Source organism: Moschus berezovskii, chromosome 4 (assembly GCF_049115385.1).
Source record: "Moschus berezovskii isolate FMDL1 chromosome 4, NW_MosBer_1.0, whole genome shotgun sequence".
Lineage (NCBI taxonomy): Eukaryota > Metazoa > Chordata > Mammalia > Artiodactyla > Moschidae > Moschus > Moschus berezovskii.
Window position 1 is genome coordinate 109,700,157 of NC_142463.1, and position 25,870 is coordinate 109,726,026.

The 25,870-nt window shown below is 55.6% G+C and overlaps 3 protein-coding genes across 8 annotated transcripts in view; 1 reads left to right on the top strand and 2 right to left on the bottom strand.

The window, feature by feature from the left end:
- On the bottom strand, window positions 1-11,726 carry THBS3 (thrombospondin 3). Of its 4 annotated transcripts, XM_055402023.2 has the most exons (23): window positions 10,305-11,724; window positions 9,099-9,305; window positions 8,200-8,456; window positions 7,996-8,098; window positions 7,145-7,171; window positions 6,860-6,942; window positions 6,720-6,771; window positions 6,439-6,587; window positions 5,947-6,087; window positions 5,629-5,706; window positions 5,102-5,254; window positions 4,783-4,893; window positions 4,582-4,689; window positions 4,196-4,355; window positions 3,747-3,865; window positions 3,531-3,583; window positions 3,052-3,245; window positions 2,709-2,887; window positions 2,551-2,599; window positions 2,175-2,371; window positions 1,758-1,930; window positions 692-831; window positions 6-603 (listed from the first exon to the last, which is right to left on the bottom strand). In XM_055402023.2, the coding sequence occupies exons 1-23, from the start codon at window positions 10,381-10,383 to the stop codon at window positions 545-547; spliced, it is 2,871 nt and encodes a 956-aa protein (XP_055257998.2). In that variant the 5' UTR covers window positions 10,384-11,724; the 3' UTR covers window positions 6-544. The 4 variants fall into 4 exon arrangements, with proteins under 4 accessions (XP_055257999.2, XP_088691978.1, XP_055257998.2 ...); XM_055402024.2 differs by lacking the exon at window positions 692-831 and having other exon boundaries at window positions 1-603; window positions 10,305-11,726; XM_088835852.1 differs by lacking the exon at window positions 6,860-6,942 and having other exon boundaries at window positions 5-603; window positions 6,727-6,771.
- On the top strand, window positions 11,699-16,301 carry MTX1 (metaxin 1). Of its 2 annotated transcripts, XM_055402027.2 has the most exons (8): window positions 11,700-11,845; window positions 12,831-12,900; window positions 13,033-13,112; window positions 14,664-14,756; window positions 14,886-15,068; window positions 15,195-15,271; window positions 15,693-15,847; window positions 15,951-16,301. In XM_055402027.2, the coding sequence occupies exons 1-8, from the start codon at window positions 11,765-11,767 to the stop codon at window positions 16,163-16,165; spliced, it is 954 nt and encodes a 317-aa protein (XP_055258002.2). In that variant the 5' UTR covers window positions 11,700-11,764; the 3' UTR covers window positions 16,166-16,301. The 2 variants fall into 2 exon arrangements, with proteins under 2 accessions (XP_088691979.1, XP_055258002.2); XM_088835853.1 differs by lacking the exon at window positions 14,664-14,756 and having other exon boundaries at window positions 11,699-11,845.
- The window catches only part of GBA1 (glucosylceramidase beta 1), an 18,541-nt gene continuing 8,962 nt past the window's right edge, over window positions 16,292-25,870 (bottom strand). The window contains exons 2-12 of one of the 2 annotated variants that reach the window (XM_055402025.2): window positions 21,741-21,820; window positions 21,290-21,377; window positions 20,699-20,890; window positions 20,422-20,568; window positions 20,077-20,210; window positions 19,691-19,863; window positions 19,226-19,463; window positions 18,451-18,675; window positions 17,569-17,732; window positions 17,049-17,165; window positions 16,292-16,956 (exon numbers count right to left, since the gene is read on the bottom strand). In XM_055402025.2, coding sequence (XP_055258000.1) covers window positions 16,851-16,956; window positions 17,049-17,165; window positions 17,569-17,732; window positions 18,451-18,675; window positions 19,226-19,463; window positions 19,691-19,863; window positions 20,077-20,210; window positions 20,422-20,568; window positions 20,699-20,890; window positions 21,290-21,377; window positions 21,741-21,767 — 1,611 coding nt within the window. In that variant the 5' untranslated portion in view covers window positions 21,768-21,820 and the 3' untranslated portion in view covers window positions 16,292-16,850. Of the gene's footprint in view, window positions 16,957-17,048; window positions 17,166-17,568; window positions 17,733-18,450; window positions 18,676-19,225; window positions 19,464-19,690; window positions 19,864-20,076; window positions 20,211-20,421; window positions 20,569-20,698; window positions 20,891-21,289; window positions 21,378-21,740; window positions 22,123-25,870 lie in introns of those variants that run through there. The other variant, XM_055402026.2, reaches the window with a different exon arrangement.

The following is a 25,870-nucleotide window of genomic DNA, read 5'->3' on the forward strand; positions in this document are numbered from 1 at the left end:
GGCCTCCGGCCCCCTCGGCCCCCCGGCCTCCCCCTCACCCCGAACGGGGCAGCCCCAGCCCTCCTGGCTGTCGATCCCGGCTGCTCTTAGACTGGAGTGTCGCCGCTGCCACCGTGAGTAAGTGGGGATGGGAGGACTTTAGCCATCCTCCGACCAGCACCCCATCCTTCACCTAACCCCCGTCCTCCATCTAGTCCCCGTCCACACCTTCCTCGCCAAACTCCCTCTAGATCTCTAACTTACATTCTACTAGTCCTCTTCCTGCCCCGGAAAATCCCTAAAATAAGTAACTGCACTGGCTTAGAAAAGAACTGAAACTTTATGGCAATGTGCTGTTATCTTTCCTGGGGTTAGTGCCTGAGAAATACCCCCTTGAAAACTTCCCATCTCCTGAACAGTGGGGTCACCACCCCTCTGGGGCTGAACTCGTGGTGGGTGCCAGAGGAGGGTCGGTGTTTAGCTGAGGGGCTGTAAATTAGACTCCAGGATGGACCCCAAGGCCCGAAGGTCTAAAATCAGGATTCTGAATCCAGTGGCCACCTCTTCACACTCTTCCCTGAAGCAGCTGCCTCCGGAATGGCTCAAAGTCCTCGGGCACTGTGTCTGAGAAAGGAGATATGATTAAAGTCAGAAGATGTGACTCTCCCGTGAGGGCACAAGAGGTCAGGCTGTTCTCCGTCTAGAGCCTCACCATTGCATCGATACTGGAGATTGGACCAAATGATGTTTTCTTGGGAGAAGCAGAATACACCAAGACGCCCCCCTCGCATGGATGTGTCAATGATCACCCCAGAATCGGCCACTAGCTGGGGACCCTCATAAAGCTTCACCCTGTCCGGGATAGGAGTGTCCATTGGTGCTAGGTGCCAGTGGGCACTGCGCCACCATGACCCAGCCCTGTTCATCCCCAACCCCCCTAGGGCTCACCGGGCCTGAGAGAGAAGGGAGGTGGGGGAAAGGGAGGAAGGAAAGGGGGGAAGGAGGGGTGCTTTTCTCAGGCCTGGGGCCCCTGGCTCTTTGTCCAGCCCCCTTTGCATCTCAAAGCACCAGCCGCATTCCTAGCGAGGATTGGGTTGCCATGACGATGAGTACAATGGGCTGGGGGGTGAAGTCACCCGCTTCCCAGGCTCTAGTCCACCCCCACCATCCCCTGCCCTGGCGCCCCGCAGCCCCAGGCACCTTAAAGGGGAACCAACCCAAGTCCCTGCACTCTGGGCTCTGGGCCATTTCCCCTCCCTTCCCTGTCATCCCCACCAGCTAGGAAATGTAAAGTTATAGACCGAGAGCTGAACTGAGAGGCCTCAGCCTGGCTACTAAGAGATGCAGTGCAGAGTCTGGGCTTCCCTTGGCTCTTCTGTAAATGATGATCCCTTCCAGTCAAACTCTGATGAGGCAGGTTCTGGGCTGGACCAGTGATGAGGTGGATTGATGTGCCTCTCCACAGACTAGCCTGGGCTTTGGAGGCTCCCAGATACACCCTCATTTTACAGAGAGGGAAATGGAGCATGGCAAAAGAAGGACTTGCCTAACATTGTTTATAGGTCCTTAGCAGCACCAGAGCCCAGGCTGCCTGATGTTAAGAAGCAAGCAGGGCCAGGGCAGCTAGTCTGTGGTGAGAGGGGAGGTGGCGAGAAGTGGTTCCAGTCCAGGCCCATGGCACTACAGCAGTGAGGGGGAAGTCACTGGTGAGTCCCAGCTGGAGAGGAAGGAAAGGCTGGGCCTGGGGTCTCTTGGGAGGGCTCAGCCCCTCCCCTCACCGAATATAGCCAACTTGAGGCCGGTGCAGCAGCTGCCAGCGGTAGGAGGTCTTGTCGCGCCAGCCCACATTTCGTGGATCAGTCCACAGCAGTCGCACCTGATCGGGAGTATTGCCTGTATGCCACAAGGCATTCCTGAGGTGCTCGCCTGGGCCAGACACTGATGTCACTGCCTATGGGGCATCAGCAAAGACAGTGGGTCAACCATGGTGCCAGAGTAAGGGAAGACAACAGGTTGGCAAGTGCAGGTGGAAAAGGGAGTCAGGAGAATATTCTGGAGCCCCAGGGAGCCCACCTCCAGGCCAGATGTCTGGGTAAGAGGCCTCCCCCTGCTCAGGCGGTGGGGGAGGCCCCAGGGTTGGTGGGGGAGGCCTTGGGAAAGGGCCCTGGACTAGGGAATCTGGGCAGCAGTGGGACCTTGAGCTGTAGCCCTGGCTGGGCAACAGCCCGGAAAGGCGTGGCCTGCCAGTAGGTCTGCTCTGTTTGCTTCCACATGACCACGTAGAAGCGGCCGCTGTCCTGATAACTGAAGAGAAAGCCTGCGTAGTCATCATCGGTCACAGTGTTCACATGGAATGTGCCTTCAAAGTCCACACCGTTGAAGGCTGTATATCCTGGGGGTGGGTGGGAGGGGAGGTGGGATCAGGGGCAGGGGTAGTAAAGCTGCTAACTCCCATTGTGGGGTGGGGGTGGGATGGGATGCCCAGTGGGAAGGCAGTGGCCCATCCTCTGCCTGTAGGACCCCTCCATTTGGAAATTATTGAAATTGCTGAATTGGGTGCCCCTTACATACCAACTGCCAGGCCGGGGTCACTGTTCATGGTCTGAACAATTTCCATGCCCTGGTGATGTGCAGTAAAGACAAAAGCCCTGGTTCCAGTGTGCTGCCCTCCCTGGGCTCTGCCTACTAGTCAGGTCTGACAGCGCCCACCCAGCTCACTGCCCTAGTACCTGGTTGAGCACGACCCAGTTGGGGTCAATCTGAGCATCACCCTCAGGATCCAGGACCACGGTCTGATAGGCACGAAAATCCGTGAGGGTTACCTCTGCACTTTCAGGACACACATCCAGGGGGTCGACCACTGCGTCATTGTCAAAGTCATCCTCACACACATCACCAACACCATTGCCTGGGCAGGATGAAGCCAGGCGCTCAGGGAGGCACTGGCCACTGCCCCTGGCCAGCACCACCACCTCAGGCCTTGAGGTGTCGACCTCTCTCCCCAGCAAGGCTTGCCACCTCTCCCTGAACAAACCCCACAGCAGTCCAATCCTCTGGCGGCCCCAGCCTTACCATCTGAGTCCTTCTGATTGGGGTTGGGTACCAGGCGACAGTTATCAGGACCAGGAGGCACGTAATCCGGAACACCGTCATTGTCATCGTCCCCATCACATTCATCTCCAAGTCCGTCGTTGTCCGAGTCCAGCTGGGAGCTGTTGGGCAGCTGTGGGCAGTTGTCCTTGGTGTCCTGATGTCCGTCCCCATCACTGTCCAGAAGAACAGGCACCAAATAAAGGCTTTTAAAGGTACCGCATCCTTCCCCACTCTTCTGCTTAGGAATCTCTCTGGGGGTATACCCTCCATTCAGCCAGACCCCTTGCAGTCAGCCAGATGAGGTGGAGGTTCAGCAGTAGGAATGGGAGGTAGACTATGGGCATCGCCTCCTGCTCAACAGTAGTGGAGAGTTAAAGTTGGACCCTAGAGGGGATTGAGAACATACTAGAGGAAGGTAAAGTATCCCCTAAATTTCCATCTCTTGGCCCAAACCCTACCTGTCTTCATTGGTGTCACAGACATCTCCCACCAGGTCACTGTCTGCATCTGTCTGAGAGAGAGGGACCTGCTCTCACCATCTCCTTTTGAGAATTCTAAAAAGGGTGACCTGACCACTTCCCGTCCAAAGGGCGACCTGACCACTTCCCGTCCAAAGGGCTGGGCTTCATCCACCAGTCACCAACCCCTTCCCTGCCCTCTCCATTCCCCTGTACCTGGGTGGGATTGCTCATTTCAGGGCAGCTGTCACAAGCATCTCCCACCCCATCCTCATCCCTGTCTGTCTGCAGGGGATTGGGGACTTTAGGGCAGTTGTCCAGTCCATTGGGGATGCCTGGAAATATAATGGGGGTCACACAGGGTTACCACTAGAACACAGTCACACTCTTGTCTTCCAGGTTGGTGAAAGTCCTGGGCTTTGTGTCCCATCCAGAGGAGAGCGGGTCAGGAAATCTGCTTGAGCTCATCTCATCCTTTTGCCCACTCCTGGCCTAACCCCACACCCTCCTTCACGTGCCCACTGACATCGGCCACAGGTAACCTCTCACCCAGTCTGACCTCCCCCGAGCATCACCCTTCCAGAATTCTCAGCCTGCCCGCTCCACTGCTGCCCTATCCAGACTTCACGGGGCTCCCGGCCACGCGCCCAGCCCCAGGCCTGCACCGTCGCCATCTACGTCGTTGTCGCAGGCATCCCCTTCCCCGTTGCCATCTGTGTCTTTCTGGTCATTGTTGGGAACGTTGGGGCAGTTGTCACAGGCATCACCAAATGAATCTGTATCTGAGTTTTGCTGGTCCTTGTTGGGGAACAGCCGGCAGTTGTCCTGGGGTGGGAGGCAGAGAGTCAGGCCTCCCGTGAACCACTGGCCACCTTGCACCACCCTTGTCCACAGCCCCACTCCTGTGACGGTCCACTGGTGTGGCGCAATCCCACCCAGCCAACTTCCCACGTCGTCCACGTCATTCTGGGTAGCAGGCTCATGCCTCCCTAATGTGGAGCTCTGGGGCCCTTCCTCGGGACCTAGAAGGGGCAGGACGTCTAGCAGCCACCTCAACGTTCTTGATGCCGTCCCCGTCAGCATCATCGTCACACTGGTCCCCCACGCCATCATTATCAGCATCTTCCTGCCCAGAGTTGGGTGTCAGAAGGCAGTTGTCCTAAAGGTCAGGGAGAGGAAGCGGACGGATGAGCTCCGTTCCGTCCCAGCCCGGGGCACCCTGCCCCGCTCACTCGCTCGCCTGCCCCTGCACCTGCTTGCAGTGTTTGTTGTTGTCCATGCAGGGCAGTGCCTGGTCCGGATAGCCATCGATGTCCGTGTCAGGTCCACACACATTCCCATTCCCGGCCCAGCCCACGTTACACTGGGGCGACGCAAAGGGTGGGAGTTAGTGGTCTGGGTTGGCTCCCCGCACCCCACCTTCTTCAGGCTGTATTCTTGCCAACCAGTTTCTGGGCCCAGGCCCACCTCCCTTTCCCACGCAAGCCCCCCTACCAGTCCCTAGACACGGTCCTTAGCCCTCCCCCTTTCCCCAGGCCCCCTGTTTCTTCTGAACCCTGGGCCTCGCTCACCGAGCAGGACACCGCACCATTGCGCTCAAAGAGACAGTGGGCATGGACGTGGCAGGGGCTGTGGGCCGGGCTGTGGCAGGTCCGGGCCGGGAAGCAGCCCTGGCTCTGGTTACCCACAAAGCCCAAGCGACATGGACCACACTTGAAAGAGCCCTAGGAGGAGGGAGGGAGGCAGTGTCTCAGGAAGGAGGGCCAGCCCACCACGACCAACATTATCCCCATCCCTCGAGGCGCACAGGAGGGACCCTTGCAGATGACAGGCCAGGTCTATTACTTATCTCCTGTAGTTCTCCTGACAACCTTTCAAGGAAAGTAAGAGCCCCATTTTTCAATGGAGGATGCTGAAACTCAGTAAAGGTAGATAACTTGCTAAAGGCTAGTAAGAGGCAGGATCAGAATTCCAAACCAGTCCATGTGGAACACCTACCATGCATAACGTCCTGGGTAGAAAAGGAGGAGGGGAGCAGGAAATCTGAGGAGGGGGTTGCGCCGTCCCACCACCCGCGCATGCAGAGTGTTCAGCTCACCACAGTGTTGGTGCAGATGGAGTTTGGGTCACAGCCACCATTGTTACCATCATTGCATTCATCAACGTCGTTGCAGACCTGAAGGAGCAGACTTGGGGTAGAACCAGACTTACTCTGGGTCTCCTCAGGTATTGCAGAGAGCACTTGTATGGCCTTATCTGTGAACACAGACATGAAGCCCAGACCCAAAACCAAGGCAAAGCTAGCAGGTAAGCCAGGAACCTCATCCCCTTTATCCCAAGGGTTCAACATCCAACCCTGAAGTGCCCGTCCCTGCAAGGCCCAGATCTCTTGTCCACGTACTCTGCCCACCCTGACCTGTTTGCTGGCCCGGGCGTAGTCAATGCCCACACCAGACACCCGTGTGCCTTTGTAGCCTCGGGGACAGGCCTCACAGTGGAAGCCAGGCATGGTGTTGATGCAGCTGGAGCCCGGGAAACAAGGGTCCGTGTGAGCACACTGGGGATCAGATGAGAAAGAAGGGGTCAGGACCCTGCCTGTGATCCCAGAACCACTGCTCCTGGTCTCCCTGTTTGTAGGCCTCCCCTCCCCCAGCTTCATCGTGCTCTGATCCCACCCTGGCCTCCTGTGGGTTTCCTCTGGCTGGCCCTCTCACAATGCCCTTGCCGAGCTCCTGGCTCTTTCCCTGCATGACCTTGCAGTCTTTGTCCCAGACCTGTCTCACCTGTCTTTTTTGGTCTCCAACCCCAGGTTCCTCTGCTTCTGACCAACATTCACGCCACCTTCTTGGGCCTCTGATAACTCCCTCACCCCAGCTTTCTATGCCCTTCCAGAAAGGGCCCTCTTCACCTCATTGATGTCTGTGCAGTGAGTGCCATTGCCCTGCAGGCCAGGAGGGCAGGGCCCACAGCGGTAGCCGGGGTACTCATACACTTCCATGCAGTCCACGCCTCGGAAGCAGGGGTTGGGGCTGCAGTGGGAACGCTGTTCATGGAAGCCTGGGGGGTGGGTTTGGACAAGTCAAAGCCACCCAGAGGTCATCATTTAGTTCACCAGAAGTGGGGGCTAAAGCCCTGGGGGTGGGGGGCACACTGATGCCATGTGGAGCCCTCCCCTACTCTCCCACTCACCGCACACCTGACACTCCATGATGGTGTTTCGGATCAGGGACATTTCTTTCACCTGGTAGACAGAAGGATGGGGAGGAGTCAGCTCTTGGCACTTGCCACCCCACCCAGAATCAGTGCCACCCTTCACCGGCCCAATAAACCTGGTCTCGGATGTCATCCCGCAGTTCCACCAGGATCTGGTTGAAGAGGGTGAGCTGGGTGACCAAGGCCTTGGTCTGCTCCCCTGTCAGGGTCCAGGGTGCAGAGAGGCTCAGAACTGGAGCACCAGCCCTGACCCCTCTCTGGGTAATTAGCCAGGTGCTGCCGCCATTGCCCACCCCCCACCTTTAAGTCCCACCCCATTCCTGGCTGAAGAGGACTTCATCACAGGCTGCTGTGTCTCCTCCTCGCCCTCATGCCCCTTCATTTTGGCATGGCCTACTCACCCAGGATGGAGTGGAGTGCGTTGGTCACTAGAGAGGGCAAGAAAACACAGAGGGTGGAGATGTGAGCAGGGGCCTGGCTGGTTGAGGAGAAGAAAGGAGAAAAGGGCTGGTGCCTTGAAATAAAGATGGAGTATGAACGGTAGGAGGGCAGTGGTGATGGGCCGGTCCCACCAGCTCCTTCTGCTGGATGAGGGTCCCTTGAAGGGAGCTGCCTCACAGTCAAGACCCAGATCCTGCTGTTCCCAGGCAAGGTTGTGGCAGAAGGGATCCAAGTGAGAGGTGACCCGATGCAGGGCCAGGGCCCCAATACATTCCATTTCCTCCCTCTCGAGCTTCTACCACAAGAGCTCTTTGAAATGTCTGGGAGAGGTGGACATTTTATTTACTTAAGAACCTCTGAGTATCCTTGTCAGAGAGACCAGGCAGATGAGAAATGCTTAGGGAAACTGCTGGTAGGTGACAGATGCCAGTGGGAACTAAAAAAGACCCTTAGCTCAGTCAACCGAGAAAGACCAAGCCACTACCTTCCTTACCCCCACTCAAAGGTCTTCAGAGTTATACTCTTTTTTTTTTTTTTTTGGATCCTTCTATTTTTGTGGCCACACTGATAGGCAGGATGACCTTAACGGAGATTTTGTTGACCCGTGCCTCCCGGGAATGTATTATTTGGAGATCATAGAGTCAGAGGTGAAGGAGATTTGGGATAACGGAGTCAAGAAGCCCCAGGAATAGATGAGGAATAGGTGAGCCAAAAGAACTGGTGTTAAGGGGAAGAAAGGTCAAGAGGATGAAAAGTATCAAAGATGGCAGGACTGGGGCCCAGGATGCCAGCTCACAGAAGCATGTGTTACCTGCACTGTGGATGGACTCATCTCCCTGAAATGGACACTCACTCAGGGCTCCAACCCGGGCCATGGACCCACCCAGAATCATTTTCATGGATTCCACGAAGCCCTGGGTGGGGAGAGAAACATTGTCATGGGGGAGGACCTACCAGCTCCTCCTCCCACCGGTGCAAACTGTTCACCGACACTCAAAGGGTCTTTTCTGCTCACCTGCATCCTCAAATAAGCCTTCTGTCCAGTCCTAATCTCCAGCCCATTGACCTCTGCTGGAGGAATGGGGGCCAGTGCCGGAAGTCCAGCATGCTGGTCGCCCAGTTTGCAGTCCACATAGAGCTGCAGGGCAGGGCTGGGTTTGGACGGACCTCGGAGTCGCAGGAGAGCCGTGTGTGTGCGCCCGTCAGCCAGGCCTGCTTGCTGGAGGTTCACTGCATGCACTTTGCCATCCTCCCGCTGGTACCGCACCAGCACTGCCCAGAAGGGGAGGTCAGTACGCGCACTGGCCCCCATCCCCTGTCTCCCAGCTGAGCCTTGGATCAGTTCTTCCAAACACCACATCTCTAGGGCTGTCAATGCTTACTCAGCTATGTATCTCTCAATACCTTGTACATAACAGGTACATGAAAAATGGGTTTCAAATTGATTCAAAGACTAGGACTTTCTTAGTCTTCAGTGTCATCGGATGACCCTGTCCTCTGTCCTTCAGTGTCATCAGAGCGACCTGTTTATCCATTACCACTTTATCATGCCATCTGATTACACGAGGCCACTCTATCCCCTGCTAGGATGGCAACTGGTTCTGCACCCCCTGAACCGTTCCAGGGATCTAAGAGACCTCTATACCACTGCTGGGGCACAGAGACAAGCCTCCCCTCCCCCCAGACATCCCACATTCAACTCCGCACACCCACAGATGCCTCACCCCATTTCTTGGGTGCCTGGCCTCCTGAGGCACCTCCTAAGCACCAGGTTCCCCTGGTGCCTGGACATTGCCTGATGGGTCCTCAGTCCCCAGTGGAGCCCAAGGAGAATTAAGAGGGCTCTGAGAATGGGGATGAGGAAGAGTGCTCAAAGGGGTCACCCCTGCAGGAAAGGAGATGCCCACTAGTCACCTTTGTTGATCTTGCCGACGACAGAGGCCTCCAGCCATCGTGTGTTGTCCTGGCGAGAGTAGAGGCCAAAGAGGACACCACCCTGCTTGGGGGGCAGGCGGAAGGTGGACAAGAGATAGATGTCCCCAGTGGTGAGCAGGGCTGTCCGGATCTTCTCCACCACAGCTATCATCTGCCGGGACTCGCCCACCGTCAGCAGGTCGATCACTGGCCAGGCAGGGATGATCAAGGTCAGACCCCTGTCAAATGCTAAGGTCTGCCCTCTCCTCTGAGCCTTCAGGGGTAGGGCATCCGTTATCCCCACCCCAGAGTGTTCACTGCCCCTTGAAATCCAACCCTTGTTGCTATCAGAGGACAAGGCATTGGGCCTCCCTTACTGCCTGCCTGGGAACCAGGAGGCCTCAGGCTCCCTTGAAAATATAGAAACAGAACCCCACAAACTTGAGATGCTCCCACCAGGTGGCGCAAAGGAGTCACTGTGCTAATCTCCAGCAGGAGAAGCACCTGGTGCCCACAGCACAGAAATGGGAAGGCAGTTTCTCTTTGCACCGCTGGGTTTGGCTCATCCCACACTCTAGTGCCCCTCCTCCCATCCTGGGGGTTCAGCGCACTCGGTCTAGATGAGAACAGCTGCCCACTGAAGGCTGTGACCCTCCTACTGTCTGGCTCTCTCCCACAGGAACGTAGGACCCGGCTCCTTTGCCTCCTGTGTCCTGGCCAATCTGTGGTTTCCCTTCCAGCCAGTAAAGAATCTGTGCCTGTGTCATCTGCTCCAAGTACCTCTCCCACACCCACAGGCCCATCCCACCACCAGACCTCCAGGAGAGCCCAGACCTCTTGCTCCCCACCCCCATCCCGTTCTTAAGCAGCCAGGAACCCAGGGGTGGAAGAAGCCCACCTTTGAGCTGCTCTCCCAGACCCTGGGGTGCCTGGGGATGCTCAGACACCAACCCAGCCAGGCAACCCTAGCTAGCATCCAGCCCCTGAGTCCTCTGCCCTGGCCTCATGCTGACCCTGGCCAGCTCCCACTCATCCACCACCTTCTAGTGTCAACTCCTCCTCCACAGGGCCATAATTTCATCAACTCCCCTCCGATTCAATTTCAGGACTCTCCCCTCTCCTTTGGCCCACATGTTCCCTGCTGGTCGGCTGGGGGCAAATGGGGAGGAGGCAGAGAAGGGGCTAAGAGGATTGGTACAGGCTTACCCTGCAGGTCCTGACTGGCAGATGCGAAAGTGCAAAGGAGGAGAAGAGCCAGGGCCCCCCGAAGTTCCTGTGTCTCCATGCCGCTCAGCCGGCTCACTACCCCTGGCAGGCAGGCGGCTGGGAGGGGAAAAGGCTAGGCGGAGAGCAGGAGCGGGGGGCGGAGGGACTGGAAGGGGGAGTTGAAGGGGGGGGGCCCGGCAGGCGGTGAGGGGGGGCTGAAACAAAGAGCTGCCAATCACCCTGGAGACATCCCCAGACCCGGGAACCAGGGGCACGGGGGAAGAGTCCTGGAGGCCTCCTAGCCTCCTGCCTCTCCCTAATGGTGCTTTCCCCCAGGTGCCTCCCTTTCTCCGTATCTCCAGGCATCTCGCTGTTGGGGGCTGCTACCGAATGCTACTGTTTTCTGGAAGCCACAATTGGAGAAGGCAGGAACCCTTGGCAGGGGTAGTGCCAGACAGTGGGCATTATTCCACAGCTGGCATGAGAGAATTCCAAGGGAGTGGCCGAAACTAGCTTGCTATAGCGCCCAGGGGATGTCCGTATGGAATGAAGTTTGCTGCTCGGATAGAGCAAGTGCTCTTCATCAGGATGGGGGGTTGGGGGGGTCCGATGACTGTGCTTGTGCCTCCATTTTCCCCTCACTCCTAGGAAAACTTGGAATCTTGAAGCGTCCGGTGGGAACTGGAGGGAGAGCCTAAAACAGTGGCCAGTGAGGCTGGAGTGAAGAACTCAGGAAAGAGGAAAGGGACACCAAGGACAGGAGTAGACCGGAGGACCGGCCAGGGACCGGGGGCTAGACCGGGAACACGGTGGGTACTGGCGGACAGGCCATGACCCGGATGAGGCGGAGGGGCGCCTCAGTTCCCGTTACCAAGGCAACAGCCCGCGAGCCCCACCTCCCCTCCCCCACACACAGGCCCCAGCCCGGCCCCGCTCCGGCCGCCGCCACCGCCCCTGTTTTGTTTCCATGGCAACAAGAGGCGCGGGGCTGGTTCCAAACATAACGCGCTGTGGAAAACATGCGGCTCGGGGGACCCCCCCCGCAGCCCCCGCTCGGGGCCGAGCCCTGAGGGGCCCCAGAGCAGCCCAGACGTCTTGCAGATTTGCGAGGGCCCCCAGAACCCGTCATGGAGCACAAAATCCCCTTCTGCTCCCACCGCCTCCTCGGGTGTTCAGGGCTCCCCTCCATCGGGGCGCCCTGATTCTCCAAGGCGCGCAGGGCTGAGGATCCATCCCCCCTTCGGGAGGCACCTCTGGATCAGGCGGCGGCCGCCCTCCCCAGAAGCCCTCGGCTCCGCCCCACGCCGTTTTCAGGCCGCCTCTCGGGCCTGGACAAGCCGCGCCCTCCTGACAGCCTCCCCTAGGTCCCGACCGCGGTCTGCCGAAAGGGAGGGGGCGGATCCACACCGTGCAGGGCTGAGGCGCAGGGGGAGGTGCTTCCGGGACAGAGGGCAGGCAAGATGGCGGCGCCCATGGAGCTGTTCTGCTGGTCAGGGGGCTGGGGGCTGCCGTCAGTGGACCTGGACAGCCTGGCCGTGCTGGTGAGGGGTGGCGCCGGCGCGCTCTGCTGCGCCCTGGAGGACTGGGGAGGGGGCCGGACTAGCCGGTCATCCGGATTTTGCCAGGACGCCTCAGTACGGGCGCAGTGCGGTAAACTGAGGCGATCCAAGAGCGTTCCTGGCCGGTATGAACTCTGTTCGGTGCCTTGGTAGCCTCGGTTTTGTTTAGCAATGGAAGGAGGCCTGGTCGGGGGTTCAGAAGATGAATTTTAGTTCTTAAACATCCATTTACTGGCTATGTGACCTTGGGGCGGTCCCTTCTCTCTTGGCGCCGTTTCTTCATCCGGAGATTTACAAAGGCTGGATGATCTCAAGGTTCTCCGGCTTGGCATTACTGCCTTCTCCTGTCTCCCCTTCCTCCTCTTCACTCAACGGCATTTACTGAGGTTATTGTTTATTGAACCAAAAGGCCCACCCACAGCTAAGGCTATGGAGAAAGAGCTTTGGAGTCTAACTAGTTGGCTCCTTCACTCACTCCTTCCTTTTCACTCGACTCATTTCATTGGATTAGGCCTCTTCCAGATACCAGACATTGGCATGCAAAGATGAATGGCGTTTGGTCCCTCCCCGGGCATTGTTTACATAAAGTTAGAACCGTCAGCAAACAAGTGTAATAAAATGTTCAGATGCTACAGTATAAGTAGGAACAGACCAAACAGATTGCCCAAGAAGGAATGGCCAGTGCTTCCAAGTGAGGCTAGGTGTTCACCAGGTAGATGGCAGGAGAGGATCTAAGAGGGAAGAGTTTTCCTGGCTGATTTGTAATCAGGGACATGTCCATAAGGTCTCTAAGCCCTGTGTTTGCCCGTTGTAAAACGGGAACAATAATGTCTACCTTTCTGGTGTGAAGCAATCCCTCAGGGTAGAGCATAGCACAGAAGGTATTCAATAAATGTTATTTCTTGTCTTGATCCCCCTGTGTGGGCCATGTCCTTGGCCTCTCTGCCTTCTGCTTCCTTCCCTGCAGACCTATGCCAGATTTACTGGTGCCCCACTCAAGGTGCACAAGATCACCAACCCCTGGAGGAGTCCTTCAGGTACCCAGTGTTGCTGGGGGGTGAGGAAGGGAGTGTACAAGGGGAAGTGCAGGAGACAGACAAGGATGTGTTGTGGCTATGTGCGGATAGGTGGCCAAGGGTCTGGTGGACATACTTTTTTCTCAATGTCAGGAACTCTGCCTGCCCTTCGGACCAGTCATGGAGAGGTCATCTCAGTACCACACAAGATCATCACCCACCTTCGAAAAGAGGTAGGTGGTTTGGGTAGGGTGACTGCCAGCGAGAGAAGTTCAGTCAGTTCAGTGCCACACACATTTATTGAGTACCAAGTGTATGCCAAACCAGACACAGGTGACCCAGGGCTTCAAGGGACACATAGTCACGTGGAGGAGACACAGACATGTTGCTGTGATGCAGTAGGCTAGAGATTCAACTCGGCCACTGTCAAAACATCTGGAGCCACAATGCCTTCTGCCTGCTGGGCAGGGAGGGAGAGATGAACAGGCTGTTGACACATGGAAGGGAAAGGAGAGTAGGAAATAACAGATGAAGCCCTCAGAGATGAGACCAGTAGCGGGGCGGGGTGGAAGATGGGAGGGAGTTCTAAGGGTCATTACTCTTAAGGGACCAGGTCAGGCTTTATAATACGGGGCTCAGGATGGACAGGGCCAAGTGCCACGATGGGAAAGTTAAAAGAGCATTACGAGAGGACGAGAGAGGCCCAGGCTGTGCTTTTCACTCTGTCATTGGCTATGTGACCACCTTGGGCAGATTGCTTAATCTCTCAGAGCTGTAAGCTTATTTTTAAGACCAGGGGCTTAGCCAGGATACTTTCTCAGGGCTCTTCCAGCTTTCATGGTCTGGTTCCAAAAGGGAACATACTGTCAGAAGTAGACCCCTCTTATTCATTTCTACTTTCCCAAAGGTGGAGGAACTGGGGAATTAATGGAGGCTTGAGAGGAATGGAGAGAAGGGATCCAGGTAAAAGCCAAAATTCCTGGTGGGACTGGGCCACTGTTTCCTTATGTATGAGCACAGCTATCCCTGTTTCTAAAGAGTTTTCTCCTACCACAGCCATATTGAGAAAGATTATTACCCCTATTCCATGGAGGAGAATGAGGCTCAGAGAGGTTTAACGATCACACTCAAGAGGTTACTTGGGGACAAAGTTTACTCAGGACGTGGAGGAGGGTGCTGAGGAGCAGACACTGGAGCCTAGGAAGGTGTGGTAGGCTGAGACCTGGGGGTATGGTTGGAATGTGTGTGTGGTGGTGGCGCCTGGACCATGGAATGAAACAAGAAACGGCCAAGAGCTGAGCATTGAGAGAACAAGCCAAGGAGCCCTCAACATGGGTTCACTGGGTCCCGGGAGCGTGAGGATGGTATCCCCTAGTTCCTGAGGCATTGATTGAAACCCAGTTGCATCTGAGCTCTGCTCTGCTAGTTTTGTGGTGTCTGGTTTGGGGAAGTTACTGTTAGAAAGTTGCCGTCAGCAGGCATCCCGCCAGCTTTCCGTGGAAACTCTGGGAGCTGCTCCTGGTTTGTGGCTGGGCCTTCCTTCCTCCCCCCAGCGGGCGCGGGACCTTGACGGCCAGCAGGCTCCAAGGTCCAGGCTTTCCGCCAACAGCAACAGGCTACTGACTGGGCCCAGGCGAGGGGGCCTCCGCAAGAAAAGCTCCTTGCTCTACCTCTGCTGCGCTCAGAGGTCAGGGTGGGTGGTGCCAGACAGGAGGCCTCCCTCCTTGAGGAAGTGTCCCTGCAGTCTCCCAGCATCCACCTCACCATGGACGTTTCCTCCACAGAAGTACAATGCTGATTACGACCTGTCCGCCCGGCAAGGAGCAGACACCTTGGCCTTCATGTCTTTGCTGGAGGAGAAGCTGCTCCCAGTCCTGGTGAGTGCCCAGGCCTACACAGAAACACAGACACACACACAGAGCCAGCGTGGGAACCAGAATCCCACCCTGGGTCAGGCAGGTGCAGTGGCTCAGACCAGCCTCTTCCTTCCTACATACCCAATGCAGATACATACTTTTTGGGTAGACGCCAAGAACTATGTGGAAGTGACCCGGAAGTGGTATGCAGAGGCGATGCCCTTTCCCCTCAACTTCTTCCTGCCTGGCCGCATGCAGCGGCAGTACATGGGACGGCTGCAGCTGCTGTGTGGGGAGCACAGGCCTGAGGATGAGGAGGAGCTGGAGAAGGAGGTACCTCTGGGACAGGAGGGTATTGTATGACAGGAGCCCCCAGGATGATGGTGGAGGGGGCAAGTGCCTGGGAGGGGAGGCGGTACCCAACCCGCAGCCGTGAGCCGACCTGTGTCCTCCCCATAGCTATACCAGGAAGCCCGAGAATGCCTGACTCTTCTCTCTCAGCGCCTGGGCTCTCAAAAATTCTTCTTTGGAGATGCGTGAGTCTCACTCCAGGGGAGTCATAGGTGGCTTGGAAGAAGATACAGGTTCAGATGTAGCCACAGGGGCTAGGGTGGGGGCTCAGGCTCTTGACAGGAGGTGCTCGGCACAGACACTGGGTCTGGTGAAGGTAGGGCTGTGTGTGGGGCCGGAGCCGCCTCAGTGGTACGGGAGGGTGGGAGGGCTGCCAGGCCCGGGACAGGCCTGCTGAGCTGTGGGGCACTCAATGTGCCCTTTATGCAGCCCTGGGATAGAGTCCCATTCAAGGCCAGGCTGGCGCCACCTGGGGCACCTTCCCCACACCAGGACCAGAGCTGTGTGTCCTCTCCTCCCCCGGTGGTCCCTGCTGCCCAGAGCCTTCTTCCCAGGGCCGACTCTTCCTCTGACCCCATCTCTCCCACTCTTTCCTCTCTGCTGCAGCCCCGCCTCCCTGGACGCCTTCGTCTTCAGCTACCTGGCCCTGCTGCAACAGGCGAAGCTGCCCAGTGGGAAGCTGCAGGCCCACCTGCGGGGGCTGCACAATCTCTGTGCCTATTGCACCCACATCCTCAGCCTGTACTTCCCCTGGGAAGGAGGTAAGGGGCGGATGGGTGGGGAGGTGGGGGGTGCTAGTCCTGGGGAGAGTGGGCAGGGATCCAGGAACCAGCCTCCCACCCACCTCCCTTCCTCTCCCCTCAGCTGAGGCACCACCTCCACGCCAGACATCACCGAACCCAGAGACTGAGGAGGAGCCATACCGGCGCCGGAACCAGATCCTAACTGTGCTGGCAGGGCTGGCAGCCATGGCCGGCTACGCCTTGCTCAGCGGCATTGTCTCCATCCAGCGGGCACCATCTGCCCGGGCCCCAGGCACGCCAGCCCTGGGCATGGCCGAGGAGGATGAAGAGGAATGATCTATGCTCATGCTCTCGGGACTGATTTTTCTACTCTCATGCATTCCAGAGGCTCCTGTGTTTCCCCGTTGTTGGTATGGTGGAAATGGGGTGCCACTCCCCCGAAATAAAACTGCTCACATGGACTGAGATCAGACATTCTGTCTTTTAAGAAGCTGCCATTTTTCCTAGCTGGTACCAGGGGGGCCATCTGGTGCTTGAGTCTACCCTCTGCTGCTTGGCTTCTTTCACTGTCTGTGCCTTGGTGCTGACATTTGCATAGGCTTGGTTCTGCATCTCCAAGAAAGACAGACAGTTCCCAGTTTTGGGTCCGGCTTTCCGCGTCTCTTCCTTTCCTTAACCTCTCTCTCCATCCACCCCACCCCCCACCCCCGTGTTTGTACAGACAGTGAGCTCACCCTGGGCCGGGGCCCAGTTTCCACAGGCAACCAGCACATAGCACATGCTCACACAAGCACGGGGGTGGAGGACCACTGGGGCTTCCCGATCCTTTCCCTAGGGCCCTCCAGCCCCTGGCACCAACTAGAGGGGAGAATGAGTCACGCAAACCACTGCCTCTGGGCTTACGTCACTTAAGCTCCCCCTGGTCCTGCTGTACCCTCTATAGCCACAGACGGCATGTGGGCTGACCGTGTCCCTTTAATGTCCATACTGAGCCCAGGCGCAAGCGTGGGTATCAGCTCTGTCACTGGCGACGCCACAGGTAGGTGTGAATGGAGTAGCCAGGTGAGACAGTTTCCATGAAGCCCACGGCAGGATCCTTGATGGTGACAGGCACATCCTTAGAGGAGCTGGAGGAGGTAGGGAGGAGAAGCGGAGTGTGTGATCCCGCCAAGCCCACTGTCTCATCTTCATCCCAGTTCCCAGGCCCCGCTGCTCTCACCGGTTCAGCACAACCGCAACTGCAGAGCCATCAGGACGTAACAGTGCCACCGTGTCCAAGTCACTCTTCTCACTGGCAACCAGCCCCACTCTCTGAGAGCCCTCAGGAATGAACTTGCTGAAGTGGGAACAGGCATTGTCAGGGACCCCAGCCCTGAGGGTAACTTCCATCAGTCTCTCACTTGAGAAGTCCCCTTCCCTACCATCTACACCACCCTGCTCAGCCCCACACCGACCCCCAGAACCATTCCTAAGATCTGCCCTAACTCTCCAGGCCTCCAGCCATGCGGTTAGGTATGCCCTGCCCTCCTGCCTCCTAGCCTCAGCATCGGGCATTCAGGAATTGTCTGTCTCAAATGCCATCTAGTCACTTCCTACCTATGTGGTGCAAAAAGGACAGATGCAAGCCTCCCAAGGTTCCCACTCTCCACACCTTCCTGCTCCCTCATAGTGGGTGATACAAGCCCAGTGCAAGAGATGCTAGGCCTGGTATGGAGTGGGAATGCCCACCTAACACTCACCTGAAGTGGCCAAGGTGGTAAAACATAGGCTGTTTGTAAAATGTGTCCTTAGCGATATCCACAATGATGGGGCTATCAACAAAGTTGCGCACCCAGTTGGGTCCCCCTTCAGGATTTAGGGCAAGGTTCCAGTCGGTCCAGCCAACCACATGGTAGAGGAGGTTCTAGGGTAGGAACAGGGCAGAGACAAAGGTTCCACATTGGGCCCCCAGTGAATACAGTTAAGCGTCACATGAAGGAGATGCTGTGGGGCCTCAGCCCTGGGAGGGGAGTGTTTTATATCCTTAATATCTAAGGAGGGGAATTCCCTGGTAGTCCAGTGGTTAAGTATCCTCCTGTCAATGTAGGAGACACAGGTTTGATCCCTGATCCAGGAAGACTCCACGTGCCGCGGGGCAACTAAGCCCATGCACAACTACTGAAGCCGGCATGCCTAGAGCCTGTGCTCCACAGGAAGAAAAGCCACTGCAGTGAGAAGCCTGTGCACCACTGCTAAAGAAGAGCCTTCGCGTGCCACAACGAGACAGCCCGAGCGGCAACGAGGACCCAGCACAGCCAAAAGCTAAAAGTCTAAGGAGGGAGGCGTTTTGAGGACAGAGGCATCACCAGAGAAACTGAGAAATCTGAGGCAGATACAACGCCTCAAGCATTCAGAACAAGGTGATAGGGTGCACAGATCTCTGAAGGGAAGGCAGTAGAAGGCACCATGATATCCCCAAACTTTGCCCCAGAGAGTGAGCGAGCTGGGGAGAAGCTGGAGAGAGGGCCCCTGTCGGCCTCTGGTGAGGCCAGCGAGGGGCCCAAGGCGGCCTGCCGCGCAGAGGGGAGACCAGCGAGGGGCCCAAGGTGGCCTGCCACAGAGGGGAGACCGAGGTGGCTCACGGTGATGACGCTGTGACTATACTGCACCCCTCGGCCCCAGGAGCCCAGTCGCACGCTCTGCTCCCAGAACTTGGAGCCCACACAGGCCTCTGAGGCAAAGAGCATGGTGTTGGGGAACAGGCGGTGCGTCTCCCCCAGGGTGGCTTTGGCTGGAGCCAGGAAGTCCAGGTACCAATGTACAGCGATGCCATGAACATATTTAGCTGCTTCTGGGTCTGCCAGCACCTGTACAGAGAAAGGGAAGGGCTACTGGGGAGACAGAGCCATGGAGCCTGGGTCCTACACAAGGAATCTGGAAGAGGCACTAGAACCTGAGAGGGGGGCGCAGGAGGAACGCAACTTAGCAGGGGTTAGACTGACAACCTGGGAGATTCTTGGGGCTCCGGAGACCCAGAAGGGGGTTACCACTACCCCCAGCATCCCAGGAGTGCCACCTGGGCACCTGGCCCCAGCCAGGGTACTCTAAGAATCAAAAGTCGGGGCAGGGAAGGCACTCTGCTCGGGAGCTAGTCATCTGGATGCTGGATTTGGGGTCACTAGGGTACTAAGGGCTTCCCAGGTGGCTCAGTGGTAAAGAATCTGCCTGCCAAGAAGGAGATATAGGTTCAATCCCTGGGTCGGGAAGATCCCTTGGGGAAGGAAATGGCAACACACTCTGGTATTCTTGCCTGGGAAATCCCATGGACAGAGGAGCCTGGAGGGCTCTAGTCCACGGGCTTGAAAAAGAGTCAGACACGACTGAGCATCTAAACAAGGTACCCACAGGAGTCCTTACCACCTGGGCCCAGCGAGGCAACAGCAAGCGCTGGTCATCCAGCATGAACAGTCGGACGTCGCGGTGTGTACTGTTGGCGAGGATGGGACCCAGGTCAAGGGCAATGAAGTCTCGCTGGTGCTCAGGAGTGAAACCCAAGCACTGGAAGGGGTACCCGCTAAGGAGCCCTGCAGTGGGCTCGTTCTCGGCTGTCACTGCCCAGAATCGCAACTTGTGCTCCGCGTAGGCATCCAGGAACCTGGCGAGGGCAAGGATGGAGGGATCATGGCCAAGAAAGGGGACCAGGACCCTGGGGACTAGGAGGTCTGACTGAATGGGGAAATCTGAGGGGCCTAAGCTTAAAAGGCCCAGATATAGAAAGGTGAGCTGAGATCTGGCAGCCGAACAGGTGAAGGGTTGGGACGCAGACCAGGGTGTGTCAGAGGGGAGGCTGGTCCAGAGCCAGTGTCCCTGCTGTTTCCTTACTTGACAAAGTATCTGGCCCAGGTCTTGTGGTAGAGATTCCCTGGCTGACCCTTGAGTGTCCCCTTCCCATTCACGGCCCCATTGGTCTTGAGCCAAGTGGGTGATGTCCAGGGACTGGCAAAGAGTGAGACAGAGCGGTTGGCCATCTCCAGAGCTTGGTGAATCAGTGGGATCTGGAAGCAAAGGTAGTGAGGAGAGACACCCAGAGTGGGAACACAGACAGACTGGCCCAACCAGTGTAGCTGGCCTAGCCATCAGCCTCTACCCTCCCATCCCAAGAGAGGGCAGGGGCAAGTTCTATGTCTCTCTGCAAATTGCTCTAGCCTGAGGTCCCTCAACCACCAGGCATCAATGCTGCTGGGGCCTGAGGCAGCCAGAGTGCCCACCTTGAGCTTGACATCTTCCTCTGGAAGGCTGAAGTTGAGCAACTGGAAGTCATCAGGGCTGTCGTCATACGTATAGGTGCGGATGGAGAAGTCACAGCTGGCCATGGGGACCCGGATGATGTTGTATTCAATTCCTGCAGAAATTCCTGAGTCAAGGCCAAAGGGAACTTGGGTGCAGGGTGAAGAAGGACAGACTATCTGAGCTGGAGGCCCCCGGCACTCAGTAGATGGATAGGACAATTTTTTCCCCCCGACTGGGCATTAACAGGGATGGTTGGATGTCAGGGTCAAAGGAAAGGTCAAAGTGTCAGCTGCGCTATGCCATCTTGTCCCTTTCCTCCTCACCTTCTTCAGAGAAGTACGATTTGAGTAGCAAAGCCCGCGCAGCAGGCGACAGGGCACGGATGTTGAGGGCAGCAGCATCCGTCATGGCCCCTCCAAACCCCTTCACTTTCTGGAACTGCTGATCTGGCTGCAGAGTCAACAGCAACCCTGGGGATTAAAAGGGGAATAAAAAGCAATGCAGGGAATAAAAGGCGTCAGTGCACAGGGGAGAAACTCCATGTTGATCGCTGGCATGCCTGGGCTCCAAAGGACCATAGCCTGGGTGAGGGGTGGTTACCTGTGCCTGTGCGATTGGCCTGGATGGTCCCCAGACTCAGCTCCATTCGGCGCCCACTGCGAGTGCTCTCAAAGCGGCTGAAGGTGCCAGGGTCAGGCAGAGTCAAGGGGTCAAGAGAATCACAGTACGTAGCATTGCAGACACACACCACCGAGCTGTAGCCAAAGCTTTTAGGGCTGCAGGGGTGGGCACCTGGCAGGGAGGGAGCACAAGAGGGGCAAGAGCTGGAGGATGAAGATGGGGAGAAGGGACACACTAGTTGAAAAGAATGACAAAATACTGGTTTCAAAAATTCGTGGGCCTCCCTGGTGGTCCAATGGCTAAGAGTCTGAGCTCCCAATGCAAGGGGCAGGGAGTTTGATCCCTGGTCAGGAAACTAGATCCCACATGCCACAACAAAGACCCGACTCAGACAAATAAATAAATATTTTAAAAAATTATCTTGCTGTACCCCCACCCCACTGTTGCTCTCAGTCACACAAAAGGATTTATTGAGCATCTACTTAAGTCCACCACCAGCATGCCAGGGACTGCCAAAGACTATGTGGCAGAAGGGGGGCCTTGGGGCTCCTTCCCTTCTGACTCACTTACCTGATACCCACGACACTGTCTGAAGTAGAAGTAATCCCATGAGGCTGGCAGCCATGATTTCTACTCTGCCCCGAGGCACAGGATACTCCTGAGAACACAATGAGGAGTGGCTAGAAGGCAAGCCCCTTTCCACCTCTCATCTACTCTCCTAGGCAGGGCTCGACTGCCTATAGTCTCCCACCTTTAAGAGAGTGGAACACAGCCCACAGACACCCGAGTCCAGCCCTCCCTCCAAGCTCTCTGCTAGTAATAGCTCTCTGCCCACCCCAAACAGGACCTTCCTGCACCCCTCTTCCCAACCATTTCTCCTTCGATCCCACCTTCCCTCCATCAAAAAGACATGATGATCTGCTTCAAGGAGAGTCTGTCATTCATTGAATTCCAGAGTCGGGTTAGCCAGAATTCCAGGAAGTTCATGACAACACCGATTAGAAGCCTTGTCCCCACTCACCTCTCTGGAAGGACTTGAAAGCTCCATCACCAGGCAAGAAGACGCTGGGGTTCCCAAACTTCGGAGGAATAGAGGATCAACTAAATAAAAACAGGGATGCAGGGGCCGGTGATAGACTAGCTCTGCGGGTTAATTCCGGCATAATGGAACGAGTCATGTGAAACCATGGGAGTGTCACATGACCCAGGAAGTGAGGCAACTACAACCATACTTGTAAAGGGCGACCGCCTGGCTTCCTGAGGGCTTATACGTCCTATGAAATTCTAGAAGGCATGTATGGATGACAGCTTTAGGAAGAATCTAGATGAAAGATCTGAATGAAGGATTGGGTAGAGGTTCCTGAATCCCAATGGATGGGAACCACAGCAGGCACACTGCTTTCTTCAGGAAAATATTTTAAAGTTATGCTGATAACGGGTAATACTAATAAAAGAGGATCACGGTACGAAAATACTGAGGCCAAAATCCTGAGTGATGATTAAGCAATCTTTGCCCTATAGAGGCTCATAAGCAGGGGAGTCAGACACACAGATGCTTATAGACAAGGACAAAATCGGTAACAGCTGTGCAGAGACCCTTCATACAGGGCTTCATAGGGAAGGGGTGAGGGATAAGGAGTATTAACCAGAGAAGTGCAGGGAGGATGGTGCCTCCGCAGACCTCTCTTGTTTCATCAGCAGATACAGATGAGAAGGAACTGTTTTTCCTTTCTCACAGGACAGAGAGGTTGTATAAAGCGGTTCAGAAACTGGGAAGCGTGGCACAAAGCTGTATCCTCAGTGGAAGTGAGAAGGAGCTTGTGTTGCCTCATGGGCCACATCGTAGATTTAGTGGGAGTGACATACACAGTTAAGACCCAACTGACTCTAGCTCCCTGAGCCTATTTCTTCATCAGTTAAATTTCCCCATCTGTTAAATGCCACCACCTCACGAGGTCATTACTAAAATCAGTAAGATAAGCACAGTGCCTGGTACACAGTAGACCCTCGGGAACAAGACCCTTGTTTGTCTTTTTTTTTTTGTCTTTAATTATCTCAGTGAAGTGTTTCCAAATAAACTCCAGGGAAAATTGACCATTTCTTCTTCCAGGTTCCCGTAACTCTGGAGGAGCTATGTGTGTACGTGCGCTGAGCCACTCAGTCGTGTCCGAATCTTCACGACTCCATGGACTTGAGTGAACTCTGGGAGATGGTGAGGGACAGAGAGGCCTGGCCTGCTGCAGTCCGTGGGGTGGCCAAGAGTCAGACATGACTTAGTGAATGAACAACAAACTACTTAATCACTCTAAGCCTCTGTTTCTCATCTATAAAAGGGAAGTGATAACTCCCATCGCACAGAATTGTTGTAAGGTGTGAGTATGATAATGCCTAGCACACTGCTAAGTCACTTCAGTCTTTGCAACCCCATGGTTTGTAACGTGCCAGGCTCCTCTGTCCATGGGATTTTCTAGGCAAACATACCAGAGTGGGTTGCCATTTCCTCCTCCAGAGGATCTTAATGATCCAGGGATTGAACCTTCGTCTCTTATGTCTCCTGCATTGGCAGGCAGGTTCTTTATGACTAGTGCCATCTGGGAAGCCCAAAAAGGGCGTGTTGCCTCCCCTTGGGGAATTGAACCTGGTCTCCCATGTGACAGGCAGGGGCTCACCACTATGCTAATGAAGACTGGCACCAAATACTACAGCAAGGTAGGGCTGAGTGTACATAAGGAGCTTGGAATTCCACAAATGAGTTCTTACTCATTCAAGCAGAAGGCCTGGCTCGGGATGGGTTCAGGTCAGTTCAGTTCAGTTCAGTCGCTCAGTCGTGTCTGACTCTTCGCGACCCCACGAATCACAGCACGCCAGGCCTCCCTGTCCATCACCAACTCCCGGAGTACACTCAAACTCATGTCCACAGAGTCGGTGATGCCATCCAGCCATCTCATTCTCCGTCGTCCCCTTCTCCTCCCGCCCCCAACCTTTCCCAGCATCAGAGTCTTTTCCAGTGAGTCAACTCGTCACATGAGGTGGCCAAAGTATTGCAGTTTCAGCTTTAGCATCGGGATGGGTAGGTGCCAAATTGTTCCGTTTACGTGAACCAGCATCACTATGTCAAATCTGCCCCATCCAGACTTCCTGTTTTTCAAGGAAATGCTACACATGACTTGTTCTGGGGAGGAGAGCAGGTGACATCCAATGTCTTACTTCCCTTGAGTTCACGTGTCCCACCAGTATTTATTAAGCAGATACTATGTTTGCCCTGACCTGTTCTGCTGGCTCTAAAGTCCCTCTCCCTTGCCTGTTTCCCTTTGCAGGCAGAGACTTTGTTGAGTCTTTTGTTTCATTTCTATCAAGATGATTTGCCCTTGAGGCTTTTGTATTTTATCTTCTTAGTAAAGTTGGTTATTATAAGGGCCAATATTTATTGAGTACTTATTCTATGCTGCTTTATGTTCATTGTCTAATTTCATTCTCACAAGGCAGATACTAATTTTTTCCCCACTTTAGAGATGAGGAACTTAAGACTCTAAATGGTCACGAAGTTGCCCAAAGTCCCTTGACTACTCAGTGGTGGGACCTGGATTTGTAATAAGGGGCGAAGCAGGTATGCATGGACCCTATGGCTGCCAGCTCTCAACCAGGCAGTGGTCCTCAAGGCAGAGAGTGGGTGAGAGATGAGAGGCCTTCTCTTCGGGGCCAGCAAGTGAGCTGGGGGGTCTGGGGACAGGCTGAGGGCTGTTCCACAAAGCTCCAGAGCCCTCGCCACACCATCCCCTGGCCAGGCCCAGGCCTCGAAGCAGTCGCGCCCTCTCCTCCATTCCCCATCTGGGGTCTAATGGCAGTGCCAGTCTCCATGGGTCACCATCCACGGAGGCCTCAGCAACTGGAGTGCGTGGCGTGCCGTGCACAGCTTCAACAGCTTCAGTCTCTCCGTTCACATTTCAAAAACTGATACGGCTGAGATCAGCTATCTACCCACTAGGAGGTGGCAGAGGTCAGGGTTAAGCTGCAATGATACTGCCCATCATGACTTCAGGTCTACCTCTATGGCTGGAGCTTTTCTCAAAGAAGGGCCACTGCTGTGAGCTGGAAACTAACCCGATGGGCATTTGATACAACATGTAATCCCACTCATCCTACACAAATGTTTCGCTCCGGTTTAAATGAAAAGCCCAAGGGCTGGCTGGGTGCTGGGCGCCCGGCTCCCTCAGTGATGACGGCTGGGCAGGCTCTGGGGACCTGCCCCTGATGCCGCCAGCTGAGATCTGCCTCTTCAGCAGGGCCCGGGCACTGGGGGAAGGACGCAGACCAGTGCTCCCGGCAGAGAAACGGGCCTGCGCAGGGTCCCCTGCGGAAGCTGAGCCTTAGCACTTTGCCCTTTGTCGGAACAGAGAATAACATTTGCTCTGGTGAAGGTTTACAGCAACTTGGTGACCTGACCATGACCTGACCTTAAGAAAAAATGATCTGACACCAAGAAGTTTGCAACAACTAACCACGCCCCCTACCCTTGCCTATAAAAGGGCTTGGCTGAAAGCTTTCCAGGAGTTGGGGGTTTTTAAGGCCTAGGCAACTTTGCATGGCCCTGCAGTAAACCTCTCTTTGCTCCAAACTCAAAGTTTTGGTCTTGTCTGGCCTCATTGCACTGAGCACACAGACTTGTGTTTGATAACAGATTCATATCCAGAGTCCTGTAACACACATCACACCTGGGGGTGAGTGCCTCCTGGTGTGCCAAATGCTACGTTAGCCACTGGTTATTTTCAAAAGCTGCTGTGCTTGTCTGCAGTGTTGCTTTGTACTGTTTTAAAATTGTCCCGTGTTTTCCACAGTGTGTTTTATCTGCTAAAAATGAAGCCCAAGTTGGCTTCCAAAGCACGGGCTACGTGGCACCATTTCTGGATCTGTGTTCTTCAAAGGCACTGGTCACGGGATAACTGGTCGATAATGAAACAGAATCCAGGACTCCCGGGTTGAGCAAGATGGACTGGTTTTCGGTTGGGGAGGGGCAGGTCTGCCTCTGTTCCTGAGCTTCTCTCTCCCTTTCACAGGAAATTTCAGCCCAACAGCCTGAGCACCCCCTTTTCGTAACAAGTACTTCCTTACATACTCTCTATTATCCTAAAATAAAGGTATAGATACCATGAC

Coding starts and splice junctions, on each gene's coding strand:
- THBS3 (XM_055402023.2), bottom strand. CDS start 10,383: ATGGAGACACAGGAACTTCGGGGGGCCCTGGCTCTTCTCCTCCTTTGC. Junction 7,172..7,995: donor TGAGTCCATCCACAGTGCAG/GTAACACATGCT, acceptor TGCCCTCTCTAG/TGACCAACGCACTCCACTCC. Junction 2,600..2,708: donor ACTGGGTCGTGCTCAACCAG/GTACTAGGGCAG, acceptor GCACATCACCAG/GGCATGGAAATTGTTCAGAC.
- MTX1 (XM_055402027.2), top strand. CDS start 11,765: ATGGCGGCGCCCATGGAGCTGTTCTGCTGGTCAGGGGGCTGGGGGCTG. Junction 11,846..12,830: donor TGGACAGCCTGGCCGTGCTG/GTGAGGGGTGGC, acceptor CCTTCCCTGCAG/ACCTATGCCAGATTTACTGG. Junction 15,848..15,950: donor GTACTTCCCCTGGGAAGGAG/GTAAGGGGCGGA, acceptor CTCTCCCCTCAG/CTGAGGCACCACCTCCACGC.